Raw genomic sequence first — 16,860 nt, forward strand, 5'->3', positions numbered from 1 at the left:
AAAAAAAAATGCAAACTAAGATTCTAGACATACATTGTGTTGTATCTTGCATCTGTGAAGTTTCATCCAAAAATATGTCAAAATGTGACCTGTGTAAAAAAAAATATTTACACAACATTTTTTTCCAAAGATATGTCAAAATCTGCGACATCCATTTGAAACTCGTTTACCAGAAATTCAAGAATGTTTTGCATCAAAACCATATACCATTATTAGGCTTTGAAAATTTATCAAATCTCCAGCAGAAATAACTACTCCCTCTGTACCAAAAAGATGTCACAGATTTGTCTACAAAATACTTTTTGGGGCGGAGGTAGTAACGATATTTATGAAATCCCAAACAACAAAGCTACCATGTTGAATCAATTTCCAGGCTTTGGTAATAAAATTAACCCACAGTTACATTTTTTGTACAAATAAACAAAAGTGGGTGCGTCTAAGCACAGAATTTCTGTAAGTGCCCACGTATAGTTTGAACATTTGCCTGTACTAACAGTTAACAATTACTTATTACTGCACTGAGAAGAATAGTTACAAACCTTACATGACAAAATACATTGGCTGCATCAACAGGATATCCAATACACTGCTGCACCCGACAGCAGGACGCAATGTGCAAAGAATGGGCCGTGCTGCCAAAACTGTCAGGTTCCCTCTGCCTCTATGGCTCTATAGCCAACATCTAACCAATATCAGCTTTCCCCAAAAGGGGTGGAACAAGCAAAAGATCAAATGCTACATGGCAAAAGTACGGTGCAAAACTTTCTGCTCAGATGTGGAAAACTATTGGCATGGTCTCACAAAGCACTACTGTGTACACTGACTTGGTAATTGTGTCATAGAGAGCGCTCTGATTTCGATATCCTCTGCAGCAATACCTGCATGGATATCAGAGTTGCATGTTACTTTCCAGGTTGCACAAACTTTGAGGTCCAGAACTATTTTTAAGATAAACATGAACAGTTGTCAAATTATCATATGGATAACCAAAGTGTACTCCCTCCGTCCTCAAATGAGGCGGACATCTAGCTTCAAACTTTATCCACAAAAAAGTGTACTCCTATCTTTTCAATACACTTTAAAGTACTCCCTCCGGTTCATATTAATTGACTCTAATATGAATGTATCTAGACACATTTTAGTTCTAGATACATCCATATTAAAGTCAATTAATATGAATCGGAGGGAGTAGCAAAAAGTGTTTCTCTCTCATCGCACGGAAATCAAACACAATAATATTGAGCACATATTCTCCTTGTTTTCTACATGCACATGGCTCATTGGAGGTGAAAGAATTAAAGAGGAGAGAGATGGTAGTTTGCATCTTCGCAATGTATTTTTCAATCCACTTCATAATTTATCTTGGAAAACCCGCATGTACACTTATTTGTGGAGGGAGGGAGTATCTCACAATAATCTTAACTAAACCTCTTGCATACAACTCGACACCACCTACGCAGACCTTTATATTAGATTGCTCACGAAGGCCATGATAAGCAAAAAACCAGGATTAACTTTCCAATTAAATTTTAAGATATATAATTTTCCATGACAGAAAGGCAACAAGTCACAAGGGAATGAAACTAAAGTATACCTGCACAGGATTTTATGCCAACAGTTGTGATATCTTGGAGCAACTTCCCATTTACCATATTTACCAACACTGAACATTTGCAGACAGGAGTCAGTTCCTAATGTACATGTCAATCACTCTTCAACTTTAGTCCCAAACTTCTCAGCCAAGAACTCGTCAAGAAGACCATAATTTCGAACAGTTTCAGCACTGAAGTTCTGAGCAGGCAACTTCCGAATACATACAAGAATATGTTGAACATCTCGACATAATCTGGGTTCAGCAATCGTTCAAATTACAGTGTTAGAAAAATATAGATACAGAATGCCTGTAACTCAATGAAAAATAATGTCTAAGTTGTATTAGTACCTGTTCTTTGCCTGAGGACTGTTCACATCCAACTTTGAAAATGCTTCTGTGATATGTGAATGGAATATTTGAACTACTTGTCTGCATTGCATTAAAGGGTCAGAGGATAATAGCATTTGATACGATCTTGCAAGGGAACAACAAATAATAACAAACCTTCCTTACACAAACATGTCAAAAATTATCAAGGAAAGCATGCTATGGATAATTATTTACAGCATAACCACAAAGTACCATAAAAATCACAAGTAGAACCAGTGGTGCCAACTGTAATGAAAGTAGGGGAAAGGCCATTTTCACATGAAGCCCATACGGGTACTGTTCACGTGGTGACTTCAGCATGAACAGCCTCACTTCGGGGAAGACTTAGGTAGGATCAGGTTTTAGATGGGATCTATGAGAACATTTTTTGAAAAGACAAAACATGTTTAAATATTCTGGAAAAAAATGACAACAGACATGTGTGTTACATATGCAAGCTCAAAAATTTGCAGCTTCAAATTCGACATACAGAGAACCAAAAAAACACAAATTTGGGTGTGAATAGTGTAAAATCCTATTCAACCAGATCTGTCACTATTCATAGTCAAATGTGTCTTTTTTGTTTCTCCACGTGTAGATCAAATTTTGAGCTGAAATTTTTTGTAGTTGTAAACACAACCAATAGGAATGTTATACATTATTTTCAGATTTTTTGCAATTTTAAAATATGTTTTCTGTGGGGTCCTATGATCCCACCTAATAGGCAGATCCTATACAAGTCTCTCCCGCCTCACTTCCGTCACAGAGTTTTATATTCTGTTTGAAAAAATAGTTGCATTGTTCAGGGACAAACTATTTTAGCTAGAAATAAGTAGTTCAACCTACAGTGCATCTTATCTTTAGATAGCTTGAATTCGTTTTTCTCTAGACCTAATATGTTAGGAATCGTTATCAGCATATTCTCTTAGGTTTTTATCCCCATTCCCCAGTATATGGTCTCACCTTTCTCTACTATCTCTAGCCTTCAGTGATGCTGAATGGCCGAATGAACTCACCTTCATCATAAGAGATGTGGTAGAGAACATAATAACTTAGAAATTGCCCTCACATACTTGAGAACTAAGATATTTAATTATTATAGGTTCAGTGTTTCACTAAAGTGTCTTATACATATCATGGGAAAGTTAACCAGCTACATACAAGGAATTGCCTGCATAGCAAATCGTAACTGATAATTTCACCATTCTCAAATAAAAGATATACCCCAAAGATTCTAAAGATACAAAGTGTTAGAAGTGCTAAAGAAATGTTCAGAAGTGATTACTGCACCTGAATATTGCCTGCACATCAACCTCAAGCAGTATTTGAGAAAGGATGCGATGCAAATAAGTAACTTCCTGCAAAAGAAAAATACGAACAAAACTTCAACAACAATTAACGCAAACTGAAAATAGGCCTGTGATAGAATAAAAATAACATAAATTAGTGAGAACAATTGAAACCAGTATCTTAGAAATAAAAGTCGATAAAGGACAGTCTAATAAATGAGTTAAGATGCTATTTCCTTGCAGCAACAAATGAAATTAATACTCATTTTAAGACCACTGGTACATCCATTGAACAGTCACAAAACGTGTGGCCAGAAATCGCAATTCAATGATAAAGAGATGCCTCCATTGATAATGATCTGAAGTGAAACTACCTTTGTAACAGCTTTGGCAAATAGACTTGGCTGCAAATCATTATCATCGGGTCCATTCCAACTTTCCACGATTTGCGGTAGTTTTCTGAGATTTGCTAGCAATCTCTCTCTCATTATTTGGACTAGCTTGGTGTGAATTTCATCTCGATGAACCTTGTAGTCCTGTTATTTCCTAGAAACTTGTAAGAAACGAAATTCATGCAACTACAGGAAAAAAAAAAGATCGGCTAGCCTAACTCATGAAATGTCAAATATATAAATCATTGATCGTACCTGATTAACTCTATCCAGTTCAGACATCAACAGCTGTTTGCGTGCTTCAGGTATTTTCATGAAAAGTACTCGCCGGATATCTGCAATTTCAAACAAGAAATGATCAGACCAATGAAAAAATCAAAATCACATATACTTCCAAGGATTTCCAAACAGGGTCTGAAAAAGTGAACCAACATGCACATTTTTCTTCCTGCCTACAAAAGTTGAGACAGGCTTGTCGGATATATGTTGCATATTCGGTGAATTGATTCGACAAAGTATCATTTTAGATGGACTATGTTAAACATTTGGTTGGTTGTATATGCATGTACGGAAATAGATCTATCACCCATGTGCTAGGCACAGCAAAATCCCTGCCACCAATGCGGACAGTTGAACGAAAACAAACAAGTGCAAGTGAAAATCTACCAAGATCTAGTTTTAGAGGTCACTTTCATTGATGTCAGATAGCAATTTAGTCTTATCTCGTATAATCCACGGCCATTATAAGATATCAAGCAGATGTATATCAGATATGGGCCAACCAAACCAACAACATCTAGAATGTACACAGCTTGGATTGATTTGAGCTTTTGTTCAAAGAAGAGCTTGATTTGAGAACAGGCCCTCAAAATTATTCTTGCTAACAGTACCCTGGCTCATGCAGAGACATGAGAAGCAACAAGCTACTACACTTGCCGCAATTAGGATCTAGACGGTAAGGGAGTAGGATGTGGGATTAATCGTGGTGCTAAGGTGAGAATTTACATAATTTGGTTTGCCATATCTGGAGATGTTAATAAGATCACCATAACATGGACAGCCAGTTGCAGTGGCGAAGTGGGCTGTTAGAGGCTTCACCAATCACCAGGTTCAGTTGGCCTGCTGAGAAAATGGTTATGTGGTAGAGGAGTGGAAGGGTAGCATTGCCGAGAAAACCATGTCTATGACCAACCAAAAGAAGTCAAATTGTGTATGTGAACCTGGCTCTGGATAAATAGATGGGAACTGCACACCTAGTGAACCTAGCCAAAAGCCTCGGGTTGCATCCTGCCCACAGTATGGTTAAACATGGTACTGGTCTCTTAGCCAGAAATTAGTTGTTTACTTGCTTGTATTTTTTCAAGCTTTATGTTGTTCCTTACCCTTCTACATCATATTTCCAAAATAGCAACGGTTCTAGAGAAAACGCTTCTGCTTCTATCTGGTATTGTAGATATCATTTAGGTAGAGCCATGATTTTCAGTTTCACATACCTTAATCCCAGCAGCCATGCACAAAATCTAAAAATTAATCAACTAAAAACATCTAATCAGAAAAGATAAGGCACCTTACAATCACTTTTTGTACAACTACCTTACAATCACTTGAAGTGACTATATAAGATAAGGCTCAGCCTTCAGAACTCTATACTTATGCTTGAAGTATAAAAGAATTTACGGGTACCATAAAGGTTATATAATATGGCAAAAGATTTATGAAAAAAATGCTTACCTGGAATCAAAGAATGTATGAAACTGATGATTTGACTCGCCAATGCTAAATGCTTAGAAGTAATTGATTTCAGACCAGATACCTGAAACAGAACCAAGGGAAAATATACTATGAATATCTAACTTCTTGACCACAAAAAAAGTGGCTGCATAACTACATCAAATCAGCTCTGTAGATTGATTAAGGCCTGAGGAAAATAAAGTGCTATTTTTCAAACATAGTAACAAACTAACAACCTTTTTGGCTTCCCCCAAAATAGTGTTTTCTTTTTTTTGTGAGAAAAAAATAGACTTACCATACATATACAAGTTCATATAGTGCAGACTTACTTATTCAAAAATTTAGACAAAGAATCCACATAATAAGTGGAAAACAAAGGTGCACAATGAAGAATTGCCACAGCAAAGCATGAGCTGTATTCACGTCTAGATGATGAGGACGAACTGTTAAGAACTACAGTACCTGCATGGCACCGGCGCCAAGAACCAGTTGGCAAGTCCTAGTGTTGAAAAGCTTTAATATTTCAACAACACGTTGGACCACCTCAAAAGATAACGATGGCAAACATTTACTGATGTCAACATATTCTGATAGCATCTTCAGCAATATCAAGCCGCTGGAAAACCAAAATTGAAGCATTATTGAACGGCGGATGCATCTCACGGATAAAATGACAAGAAAAATATAACAAAGACGAAAAAGTGTATCACTATACAGAGGAACAATAAATACAGAGATTGTTACTGAATGCAGCTATCAAAATTTTGAAAGCAAAAGGAATGCACAATATTCCTTTTCATCTATCTGAGTTCTGAGCATGGCAAGCTTTAGAAAAGAGAGCAACATGACTTGAACTATTAAATGATAAATATAGATGACTAACCAGTTTACCATATGATAGCCAACACCTCCAAGCACAATGGTTTGTGACATTGACTTGACATGCCCAGCAACACTATTTTCAATCTGAGGAGAAGTGGATTCAGCCCTGTTCTCATGGCCTGTCACAGATGTTGCATTGCCATTACCAACACTATTTTCTGTTGAATATGATGGTTCTTGAGCTGTCGAAATTCCATCCTCACTGAGCTTTGAGTTGCTATCAGTGCTAGGCATCTCCATGCCGTTAACAGGAAAGTCAGTTGATGACAGTGACAGAACAATCGCTTGGAATTCTTCGGGAACATCAACAGCAACCCACGTCTCTTGGTCAAGAACTGCCTTAATTTTTGCCATCTTCACAGAATATAAAATGTTCAGTACACAAAAACTGTACAAATTGTGTGTCAACTATGCACCAAGATTGATGTCAAACCAAAAACTACATTAGAATATTCTTTGACAAACCCTAATTATAATTTTTGAAGAAATTCGAGTTTTTGACAGAATTCTGTAAGCCATACTGTCCTTAGTTCTACTATCAGTTCACGCACAAGGTTTTTTATTCATGGTGAACTCCGCTGTTGCGTAACTAATATTGCTTGCCAAATACACCCGAAAGGCTGAATCGTATACAAGCAAATTTAAATCTATAGGGAACTGCAGGACAAGGCTAAAGACTTCATACTATATAAGCTTCTGACCGTACTGGTGAAATTTGAAACAACCTTTTAAGTTCAGAGTTCCATTGTAAAACTCAACTTCAACAAAACTATAAGTACTCACCCGAACACTATGCTGATGGTCAACAAATTGCTTTGATTGTTGCTGTAGAATCCCACGAATGTTGTAACCTAACCTGCCTCCAATCTACGAGGACAAGAGCCGAAGACAAAATTAAAATTTGCGTTTATGCAATTAATATGGATATATGTGCATATTTAAGCGGGAAAAATAACCTTTTCTGTAGCAGCTATGAATTCCTCTGTTATATTATAAATGATCAGGAAGTCCTGAAGCCTTAACTTGGGATGTAGAGCAGCACGAACACCTAGCAGCTTAGCCCAGCGTCCATGTGCAGCATCACATGCAGCAAAAACTGCTTCTGTGCTTTCACTTAACACATCAGCCCTGTAGAAAATGCAAGAATTTCAAGCTTTTCACGTTATTACATATAATTAAGATATGCAAATAATAAAATACTAAAGTTAACTTGATGTGCTAAACAGATATCACAACTGACATCAGCATCAGCATAACATCAGCTATTAACTTAGTTTTTATGGAACAAACAACTTATAACTCGACTTACCGAACATTTTTTATTGAATTTGTACTGGACATATCATTTGCTTTTCCTTGAAACAAGGAAAGCTTAGTAGGACTACGTGTAACAGTACTTGAGCCCCGTGAAGTAACACCATTGTCATTCTCTTGGGAAGTATCAACCGTTCCACCATGTTGTATGACAGGATTTGTTGCATCAGTACGTATGTTCCCGTCAAGGTTTCTCATGATCCACTGAACTATTTTTTTAACTTCAGCTGCTTGCAGCAGATGTACCTGGATTTACAAAAAAAAAAAAAAATGTTAGTCACACGATATTTTTTATTCAATTTTACTTCAAGCAAACACCATTTGCAGCTTAATAGATTTTGCTTCAAGCAAGCAACATTTGCAGCTTGCTAGAAAAATCCTGGTCAGCACTACAAACTTTCAGCAAAAGAAAGGAAGGAAAAAAAGTCTATTTTCAACCTTAAACTCGTGCAGGTTCAGCGAAATGAACCCCGAACTTCAAATCCCTGTCGTTTGTACCCTGAACTATTGAATCCCAGTCTATATCGAACCTTGTATTTGTTTCTTAAAGAAAAAAAATTAAATCCTAAATTGCTACTCTCACTAGCAGTGCTGGCCGACATGTCATATGTATCTTCTAACCCCAATCCCTAATTTCTTTCTCTCACTCTTGAATTGGCCCGCATCAACGCAATGGAGGCCGAAGCAGACGACTCACGAGATGCGCCTCCGCTTGGGCGCGCCGCAGCGATGGTGGTTGCAGTGCAAGAAGGTCACGGGCCACGTTCGACCACGCAGTGATGTGCGCGCGAGGACCCCTGGAACACTTCCTGGAACTCCATCACCGCCCCGCCAACCCTTGGAACTTCTGACCAGCTTACCAGGGTAAGGCAAGGCAAGCAGCCTCGGTGGAGCCTACCGTGCCACCCGAGCAGCAGCCCTGGCAGCACCCCTTTCACGAGCAGTAGCATGATGATTTTTGGCATGGAGAGTTGATGCGCTGGGAGCAGTGGCGGCAGCAACGACCCCTTCCCCGAATTGCGCGTGGGTGAGCTCCGTACGACGAGGGTGCTAGCCAAGCTCACAGCACCGTGGCCTGCGCGTGCACGTCCTGATTTTTCGGGTGAGATGTGCATACAGAGGACCGCCCTGGCCCTGCCCCTTCGGAGCTCTCCGTATGCAGCGCGCGGCGTCTTGGAACGAGGCGGCAGGCCGTCGAGCCCTCCCTGCCGGCACGGCAGAAGATGGAGGCGAGGACCACCCGTACACTTCCTCGTCGTGGTCTCCATATGCAGCGCGCAGTGCCTCGGGCCGGGGCAGCAGGCCGTCGAGCACGTCTTCACCGCCGGCACGGCAGAAGAGGGAGGCGAAGACCGCCCTGGCCCTCCTACAACAGCCGCCACCAACTATACTTATATCAAAAACCAAAAGGGAGTGATAGCTACTAGTAACTCTGCACACACATAGGCATGCACACACATAGGCAGACTCATACAAATACCTCACAACACTCCAATCATCCCCGTAAACACTAGTTTTAGGCCCCCACCAAACCAATATGGAAACTCTAGTTCTTGCTTGATCAAGCAGGTCTTAGTTTGTTATTTATTCCATTTAGATAACAACATCCAGCAAGAAATATTTACAACCTGCTTAAGTAACTACAAAATCAAGGGAGAGATTCTGGTTAGCATTACATGAGTTAGCTGTCAGAAGTACCCCTAGCACTCAAACAGAAACTCTGATTTAAATCGTGGCGCATCTTTCTGATTTTAATGATGGTATGATCACTATTTTGACAACCTTAGATATATCATATATGTACCTAACAACATTTCTAATTAAAGATTTCAGCCTCATCTTACAGTCACTATTTTCACATTAGATAAAACACTCGTCCATTAGGCATCAAATCCACTGGAAAACCCTCCCAAATGTTGTGGAGGTACAAAATAAATATTTGGAGGTACAATATAATCTAACTTCCTATAGACCCTCCAACCAGATTATGTCATGTGCTAAAGGGGAGAAGGAGAAAAGGTCAAGTTTGCTGTGAGTGGTAAATTGGTTTCCTTCTTTTGTTCTTTTATTTGCGACTGCTAGCAATTTCGTCCACTTGTTTCTCTTAGCACCAACTGAATTTGGACTAGGAATGCTATAGGATAACAGAACACGTTTAGGATTACCTCAGAGGACTCCTGGACAAGTTACTTGGGAAAGAGGCTTTAATGTTGTTGTTCTTGTTGTTATTGTTGTTATTGTTGTTGTTCTTGTTGTTATTATTGTTGTTGTTGTTGTCCAGGAGTATATTTTATTCTCCAACCAAGAGGATCACCACAAATGCATGATAGTACCTACTCCTAGTAAGGAATTTGCACTAAATATGTTCCTTTAAGTTAGATTATTGCCACTAAGAATAACTGAGGAGCTGTACAGACAAATATTCGGTGTATCAAGAAAAACTGGGTAAGCAGGGCTGGAACATCCAAGGCAAGCTTCCAAATATCTATTGCTTCTGCGATATATCGGGAGCATCTCAGTGTCTCATCCCTACTGCCAAGATATGATATATGGGCCAGCATTTCCAATAAATAGGCTAATATTTGAAACAGTTGTTGGCCATTATCAAACACGTTATGTAGCTCACAAAGATATGTGTATTAGGGGTTAACTTAATCAAGTTATAAAATGAACACATAGTCTTCGTGAAGATACATATATGTCGCATGTTCTTATAATGACAACAAAAGATCTTATGTATGAAGAAATGAGATGTGTAACTCAAAATTATGAAGGACTTCAAATGACCGACACGGTAACATATCAATCAATATGTCACCTAGTATTAGAAGCTTCATTAAAGTACTGCGCAAGGCAGATCATCTCCATCCAGAGGAAATGAAAAAGAATGTCATATTAAGAAATCAATTTACCTGGACTATCCTAAAAATAGCCGACAAAAGTTGAACAAACCCTTCAGATGATAGACTTCGCAGCTTATTTGCTAATGACTGGCCTCCAGCTGCACAATTGCAGTTAAAAAAACAGGAGTTTAGTGTAAGAAGTAGCAAATTATGAAGAAAAAAGTTGAATTAAGAAAAAATATAAGACCATCAGAATCAGCAGCTCTCTCTCCAGTTACGGAATCAGAATCTATTGATTTGGAAATCAAGACTGGAAGCATCTCTGCAACTGTGGATTTGATTGAAGCTTTCATAACAGTAATGAGTGTATCCCGGTAAATTCTTAGCACTGCAGGAACTTTGTCCTGCATGATATAAATATGAACCATATCATTCTGTTTCCACATGGACCAATGACTCGCTGAATATATAAGATATCCAGGAATAAATAAAAATAAAATTACACCACTGAACTGTTTAAGCTCACAGGAGATTAACCTTTTCAAGTAAAACTAAACTTGATGTTCTGTGCGAACGAAATTTTAGAAGGTATTTAGATGTGCCTTTTTTGCGAGGACCAAGGATAGTCTCTTAGTATAAGTTAAGGCCCCCATAAACCCAGCTTACATGAGTGACAAACATTTTGAATAAACATGAACGTTATTGTGCTAATTCTGTGGTCAAATAGCTCAAACAAATACGAAACTGCTTCTGTACAACTATATATATATTTCTTATCACTCTACGGCCACCGCATTGATAACTATATGACATTAAATGAAATGAGTTGTAGTCACAGGACACCTAATTTTTCTGCATATTCACCCTCCATGTGAATCTCCAAATTAATTTAACGGGAACAACTCACAGAACTAACCGTTCTCAGCAGGCAAATAATGAGGGGAAGAAGACGATCTCTGAGAATGAAGCTTTCCTCTTCATCTACGCTTACCTGCATTGAGGTGATGCACATCAATCAAGAGAAGAGAAGAGAACGAGCTAAACATCTTTTACCATAACCACAATAGTGTAGCTTATAAGCTACTCCCTCCGTGCCAAAATGTAGTGCATATGAGAATTTTTAAAAGTCAAATGACATGAAGTTTGACCAAGTATGTAGGAAAAAATATCAACATCTAAATATTAAATCAATACCATTAGATTCCTCGTGATGTATACTTTCGTATGGTATACATTTGGTGCGGTAGATGTAGATAATTTTCTCAAAAAACTTGGTCAAAGTTAATATCGTCTGACTTTTTAAAAATCTTATATGCACTACATTGTGGCAAGGAGGGAGTACGACATAACCTAAACAAAGGTAGTGATGAAATGCAACAGACCATCATTGAAACACAAATTCGTATTTCACAATCTGATTTACTGGAGATCAAAAACTGCTTGAAAATGTCCAGAGCAGACACGGTATATAGAATTGGTGTAGTGCATTAGTAATTATTTCAAAATCACATTTTGTGTTGTAAGGATCATATGTTGTCAGTAGGCACTTCCTTACTGGAATACTGGATATACATCAAACACAAACAAATTCTAAATTAATTTAGTCATCAAGAAAACTATGTTGCCTCCATCATATGCATACGAAGCTACCAAAATATTAAAAAAATCCTAAAACAAATATAGAGTGATAGAGACATATCTTAAAAATATACAGCAAGGAAATGATATTAATATGGTCCTTGCCTCTTTGGCACTGACTTCATTCATGAAGCCAATGGTGCAAGTAGAAACAGCATCTGCATGTACACTATCTATACTCTCTGCCATTTCTTAGCCTCTAGATCTCTCAACCTCACTTCATTCCTCATGTTCATTCAAAATTCTGGTTAACTAATTTTCTTGTTTTCCAAAGCTAACAGAAACGTACAAAAAAAACTCAGCATGAATGTATTGCATTACAATGAGGTAAAGATGTGCCAACTAAGAGACAAACAGCAAACTGAAAGTGCACATACTTCATGCTCTGTCCCGTTGAGGGGGATAGAAGTCCTCCTTTTCACAGTTGACGAAATCATTGCATCTACAGTTTTTCCATCAGGAACCGCAGCCCGCACAAACTCTGCTGAAAGAATGCTACAAGAATGAATATCAAGTTAAACAGCAAGTTACTGAAGGACAGAAAAAGATCCAAAGAACATCTCTGATAGACTATAATATCAATCTGCTTATGCTATCCATATATGTTTCCCTTTCTGTGTGTGAGACGAAATGGCAATTGAAGTAAAAAAAAAACAGTACTTGGCTCATGTTCTTATAAATCAGATTACAAGCATTGGTAGAGATTACGTCACAAGCTTTCTGTCAGAGTTCATAGTGTTCTAAGCACATAAAGGCATCTATTTTCACATACAAGCTGTTGTGCTAAAACTCCGGTGAACTAAGTATGTGTCCCTTACAATAAGAGAACATTGTATTGAGTATATAGGGCATATGCATAGTTTGTACAATAATACCTGTTGACTGAATCTAATGATGTTCCCAATTGATCACGAATATGTCGAAAGCAATATAGCCCAGCAAGTTCATCAGTATCCTGATTGAGAAAAGAAAGAATTTATGGATCATAAGAATAAGTTACACATACTACACATGTCTGCAGACTGCAGGATGATGTGTTTATAGTTTTAAGGCATCTTCTAAGTTAAGAAAAATATAACTTAATCCACACATTTATTCATGGTTCATAACTTCATATATTTCTTATCAGTTACCTATAAGAATCCAGGTTGAAGAAAATTGAAGGGTAATCAGCAACCAGATATAGATCACTAGATCATAACAAAATTCTACCAGCATTGTCAGTCCTTTGAAATGCATGCAAGCATCCTAAAATACTTATTCAGGAAAAGGAGGAGACAAAGATGGACAGTTGGATATTACTACACTAAGGCATTGATTCTAAAGCAACACACTGTAAATTCATATTGCCTGTTAAAGTTAAACTGTTGTATATCCAACATTTTTTGTGAATCGTGGGAGCAACCGACGATCCCGATCACAGTTGACACACGACGTGCTCATGGCGACATATCGCCAGTAGTAGATGGATACTAATTTGTGACTTGCTCAGAGTTCCAGCAACATGAGCATCTTGTAAGGCCGTGACACAGAGGAGACCATTCAAGAAATCACGATTAGAGGAAGGCCACTCAGCACTCTAGACTCTATTATACCCTGTCAGATTCAACACTGCCTCGCAACTCACTGCTGAAGTAAAACATGCCAGTTCCTCGGTGAATCTGATATCCCAGAATACTCTGTAGTGAAGGGTAGTAAGATACAATGGTTTCCGTTTGATTCTGCAATACATCCTTTTGGCAAGACACAAGCATCGCCAACAGTAACTATGGGGGATCCGCTATCCAGAAGGATTGTAGCAAGTAAAAGTTTGAAACATTACGATATTTCTCAGACCCGTACATGATCGAGAATACAACAATGCAATGCAACTTCATCTTGTTTTCAGTAAGCATCGACAAAAATGGAGGACAAAGGGTAGTTACATTACATACGAATGTTAAGATAACATTGCCATCAGATCATGTGAAAGGTAAAAATATAGGTAACTTACTAGCAAATTTTGCAGGTCATCAATGACATCAAGTGCACCAGCACAGTCTGCTGCTAGCACAAGCTGCACATGTAGAAAAAGATTAACAAACTAAAGCACAAAAATATAAAGGCCAAATAATCCTTTAAGCAATAGGTATGTTGATATAATTCAATGATTCAGTACAAAAGCAAAACAAAAAAAATTAGTTGTTGCCTAAGGATAAACAACTCAGATCTGGATGCCAGGTCAGGCATTCTAGATGATTGGGTTGCATGAAATAGCTTACTACTGATCTGGTAGAGGCTGGAAAATAGAATGGCAAACATTGGTTGGTTCAATTTCCCTTTAATTCATTTTGCTATTGTAATAAAGAACAGACACTGCGTTTCCACGTAACTACATTTGGCACTTCACATTTGTAACTTCCAAGGTACCAGATGAAAAATACGCAAGATCTTTCCAAGAAAAGCAATGCCATTCATATAGCCTACCAAGTCCTGGAGTTCCATGCAGAGCATTAATTGTCAACTAATAAATCAGCTGCAGAAAATGCTAGATGAAAGAACTGGCAAATAAGCCATTAGGCACGGCATCGCAGACCAGCTGTATAATCACACTTACTAGCCCCACAGAGAAACTAGGATTAAGATACTACTCAAGACTACTGGTGAGACTAGTCATTGAGTCGGTAGCTGCTTCCCAACTGAAAACCTACACAGTCACATGACTAGCCCATGAGTCTGTACCCTGGTGACTAGGCTTGAGTGGTCGACTCGTAATCCTTAGCGAAGAAATATGACATTGAGTATTCTGGTTTGGCGTACTTCACACGTGATGAACAGACTGTCATCATCAAACTATGATAGAAATGATAACACACACGCAGGACGTCAATAAACCATTTCTGGCAGCCGCATTGCACTGCTGATCCACCACAAGCAAGCTAATATAATAGTAAAACGCAGAGGACGTCTGGAAAGAAAAAGGCACTGACCAGCCTGAGCGCGGTGAGCGCCTGACTGACGTAGAGGATGATGGTGAGCTTCTCCTGCAAGGCGACAAGGTTGCTCCGCGTGGCGTTGAGGTCCTGCACCTGCTGCGCGTCCCCGACGAGGTCGCCCGTGAGCACCCGCACGACCTCCCTGAGCTCCCGGATCCTCCCGACGGCGGAGACGATCTCCCCGTCGAGGCCGCGCAGGCGGCCCTGGGCCTCGTAGAAGGAGGCGGAGCGGCGCGCGATCTCCTGCACGAGGTGCGCCTCGACGACGTCGAGCTGCTGGCCGAGGCGCTCCTGCAGCGCGGCGCCGTCGGCGAGCGGGCAGGCGGACTCGAAGGTGGCCCCGTCCTCGAGCGCGAAGTCCTCCTTGAAGAAGAGGGCCGGGACCTCGCGGAGGCAGGCGGCGAGGCCCGAGGAGGAGGGTGTGGGGGAGGAGGAGGAGGCGGCGAGCTCGGTGTTGGCGTGCAGGCGGATGTCGGCGAAGCGCGCGAAGGGATCGGCGACGGCGGCGAGGTAGGGCGCGAAGTCGGCGCGGGAGAGGTCGCAGGGGTGGGAAGGCACGGGAGGCGCGTCGGGGAGCGAGGTGGGCGGGGGCCACGGGAGCCAGTAGGAGGCGGAGGAGGCGGAGGGGAGCGGGTTGTTGAGGAGCGCGGTGATGGACTGCGGGACGCCGCCGGGAGGAGCGGCGGCGGCGGTGGGGGAGTCGGTGGAGTGGGAGGAGGAGGCGGTGGAGACGGTGCGGAGGGGAGGGCGCGAGGCCATGGCGGCGGCGTATGTCCGGCGGTGGTGGGGGTTAGGGGAGAGGAGGCATGGAGATCGGGATCTGGAGGCCGGGAAGCAAAGGCAACCGAGAGAGACCCAGAGAAGAGAGAGCTTGGCTGTCAGATCTGTTGTTGTTTGGTCAGGTGGAAGGAAGGAAGGAGAAGGGGAGAACAGAGGGAGGGAATGTGGCTTCTGGCTTGCTTCCCGGTTTTTTCATTCATTCTTCGGTTTATCCTCCTTAAATCTTCTTTTTCTAGCTTCAAAAACTAGCACCAATGTTACTGACTGTCATTATTCAAACATTATTATTTTTTCTACCAGTATTTGTTTGGCATCCAAATTTCTCTCTGTGGTCCAAGAAATTCATCATTTATTTTTGAGCAATCGACAAGGGGTTGCATCTTCATTAGCTCGAAAAGATTGAGTATTGTAAATAAGTAAAGAACACCAAAAACGATACCAATGTATTCATCTTCCTACAGTCTACCAATGTATCATCTTCCTACAGTCCGCAAAGGCCAACACTACAAAGAGCAACATGTCACAAAAGAAAACCACAAACCAATGAACTCTACAAGGAGAGAGAGGCCAGGTCTCCTATGGAGGAGCAAATGTTGGACTCTCCCTTAGAGGCGATGAAACCAGCCAACCAGGAGCAAGGTGGGCCGAGGGTATGACGAGGCTAGCCATGCACGGTATAACGATAACAATGAGCATGCCAATTAATTTTCTAGTCGCAAGCTCAATTCAAGGAAAATCTTCTTTTAGGAAATTTGTATTTGCACGTGGTGGTCTATGTTTTTTTCCCACGGTCTTGCAAGACCAGAAACAAAATGTATTTAGCGTTGTAGCATACGTACTGAAAATAGAATAAAACTATAATGTTGTGGTGTATAAATGTTGCAACCCATCTTATGGATGGAAGTTGATAATGCATAGTAAAATATATGGTGGTAAAGTATGTGTTCGTAAGGGGTCACTTAAGATAGATACATTGGCTTTAAGAATCTCACCGTACCAATTGATTATCACGATGAGATGTGCACGTCAAATTTTTGGTGTGGCATACTTTTA

At 40.1% G+C, this 16,860-nt stretch overlaps 1 protein-coding gene across 1 annotated transcript; it reads right to left on the minus strand.

Moving 5' to 3' along the window:
* Positions 1–485: 485 nt before the first annotated feature.
* LOC124673730 (vacuolar protein sorting-associated protein 54, chloroplastic-like) lies at positions 486–15,801 on the minus strand. The gene is made up of 19 exons (XM_047209770.1): positions 15,022–15,801; positions 14,046–14,108; positions 12,928–13,007; positions 12,430–12,547; positions 11,331–11,405; positions 10,662–10,818; positions 10,484–10,572; positions 7,567–7,817; positions 7,214–7,385; positions 7,041–7,124; positions 6,259–6,611; positions 5,838–5,991; positions 5,376–5,457; positions 3,900–3,979; positions 3,627–3,788; positions 3,254–3,321; positions 1,943–2,023; positions 1,595–1,846; positions 486–878 (listed from the first exon to the last, which is right to left on the minus strand). The coding sequence occupies exons 1-18, from the start codon at positions 15,784–15,786 to the stop codon at positions 1,708–1,710; spliced, it is 2,973 nt and encodes a 990-aa protein (XP_047065726.1). The 5' UTR covers positions 15,787–15,801; the 3' UTR covers positions 486–878; positions 1,595–1,707.
* Positions 15,802–16,860: the final 1,059 nt, after the last annotated feature.

This window comes from Lolium rigidum, chromosome 7 (genome assembly GCF_022539505.1).
Source record: "Lolium rigidum isolate FL_2022 chromosome 7, APGP_CSIRO_Lrig_0.1, whole genome shotgun sequence".
Lineage (NCBI taxonomy): Eukaryota > Viridiplantae > Streptophyta > Magnoliopsida > Poales > Poaceae > Lolium > Lolium rigidum.

Excerpts from the sequence above, each read along its gene's own strand:
- LOC124673730 (XM_047209770.1), bottom strand. The coding sequence starts at position 15,786 with ATGGCCTCGCGCCCTCCCCTCCGCACCGTCTCCACCGCCTCCTCCTCC. Across the intron at positions 13,008-14,045 it reads ATGACCTGCAAAATTTGCTA|GATACTGATGAACTTGCTGG; the intron begins GTAAGTTACCTA and ends TTTCTCAATCAG. Across the intron at positions 1,847-1,942 it reads AGTCCTCAGGCAAAGAACAG|ATTATGTCGAGATGTTCAAC; the intron begins GTACTAATACAA and ends TGCTGAACCCAG.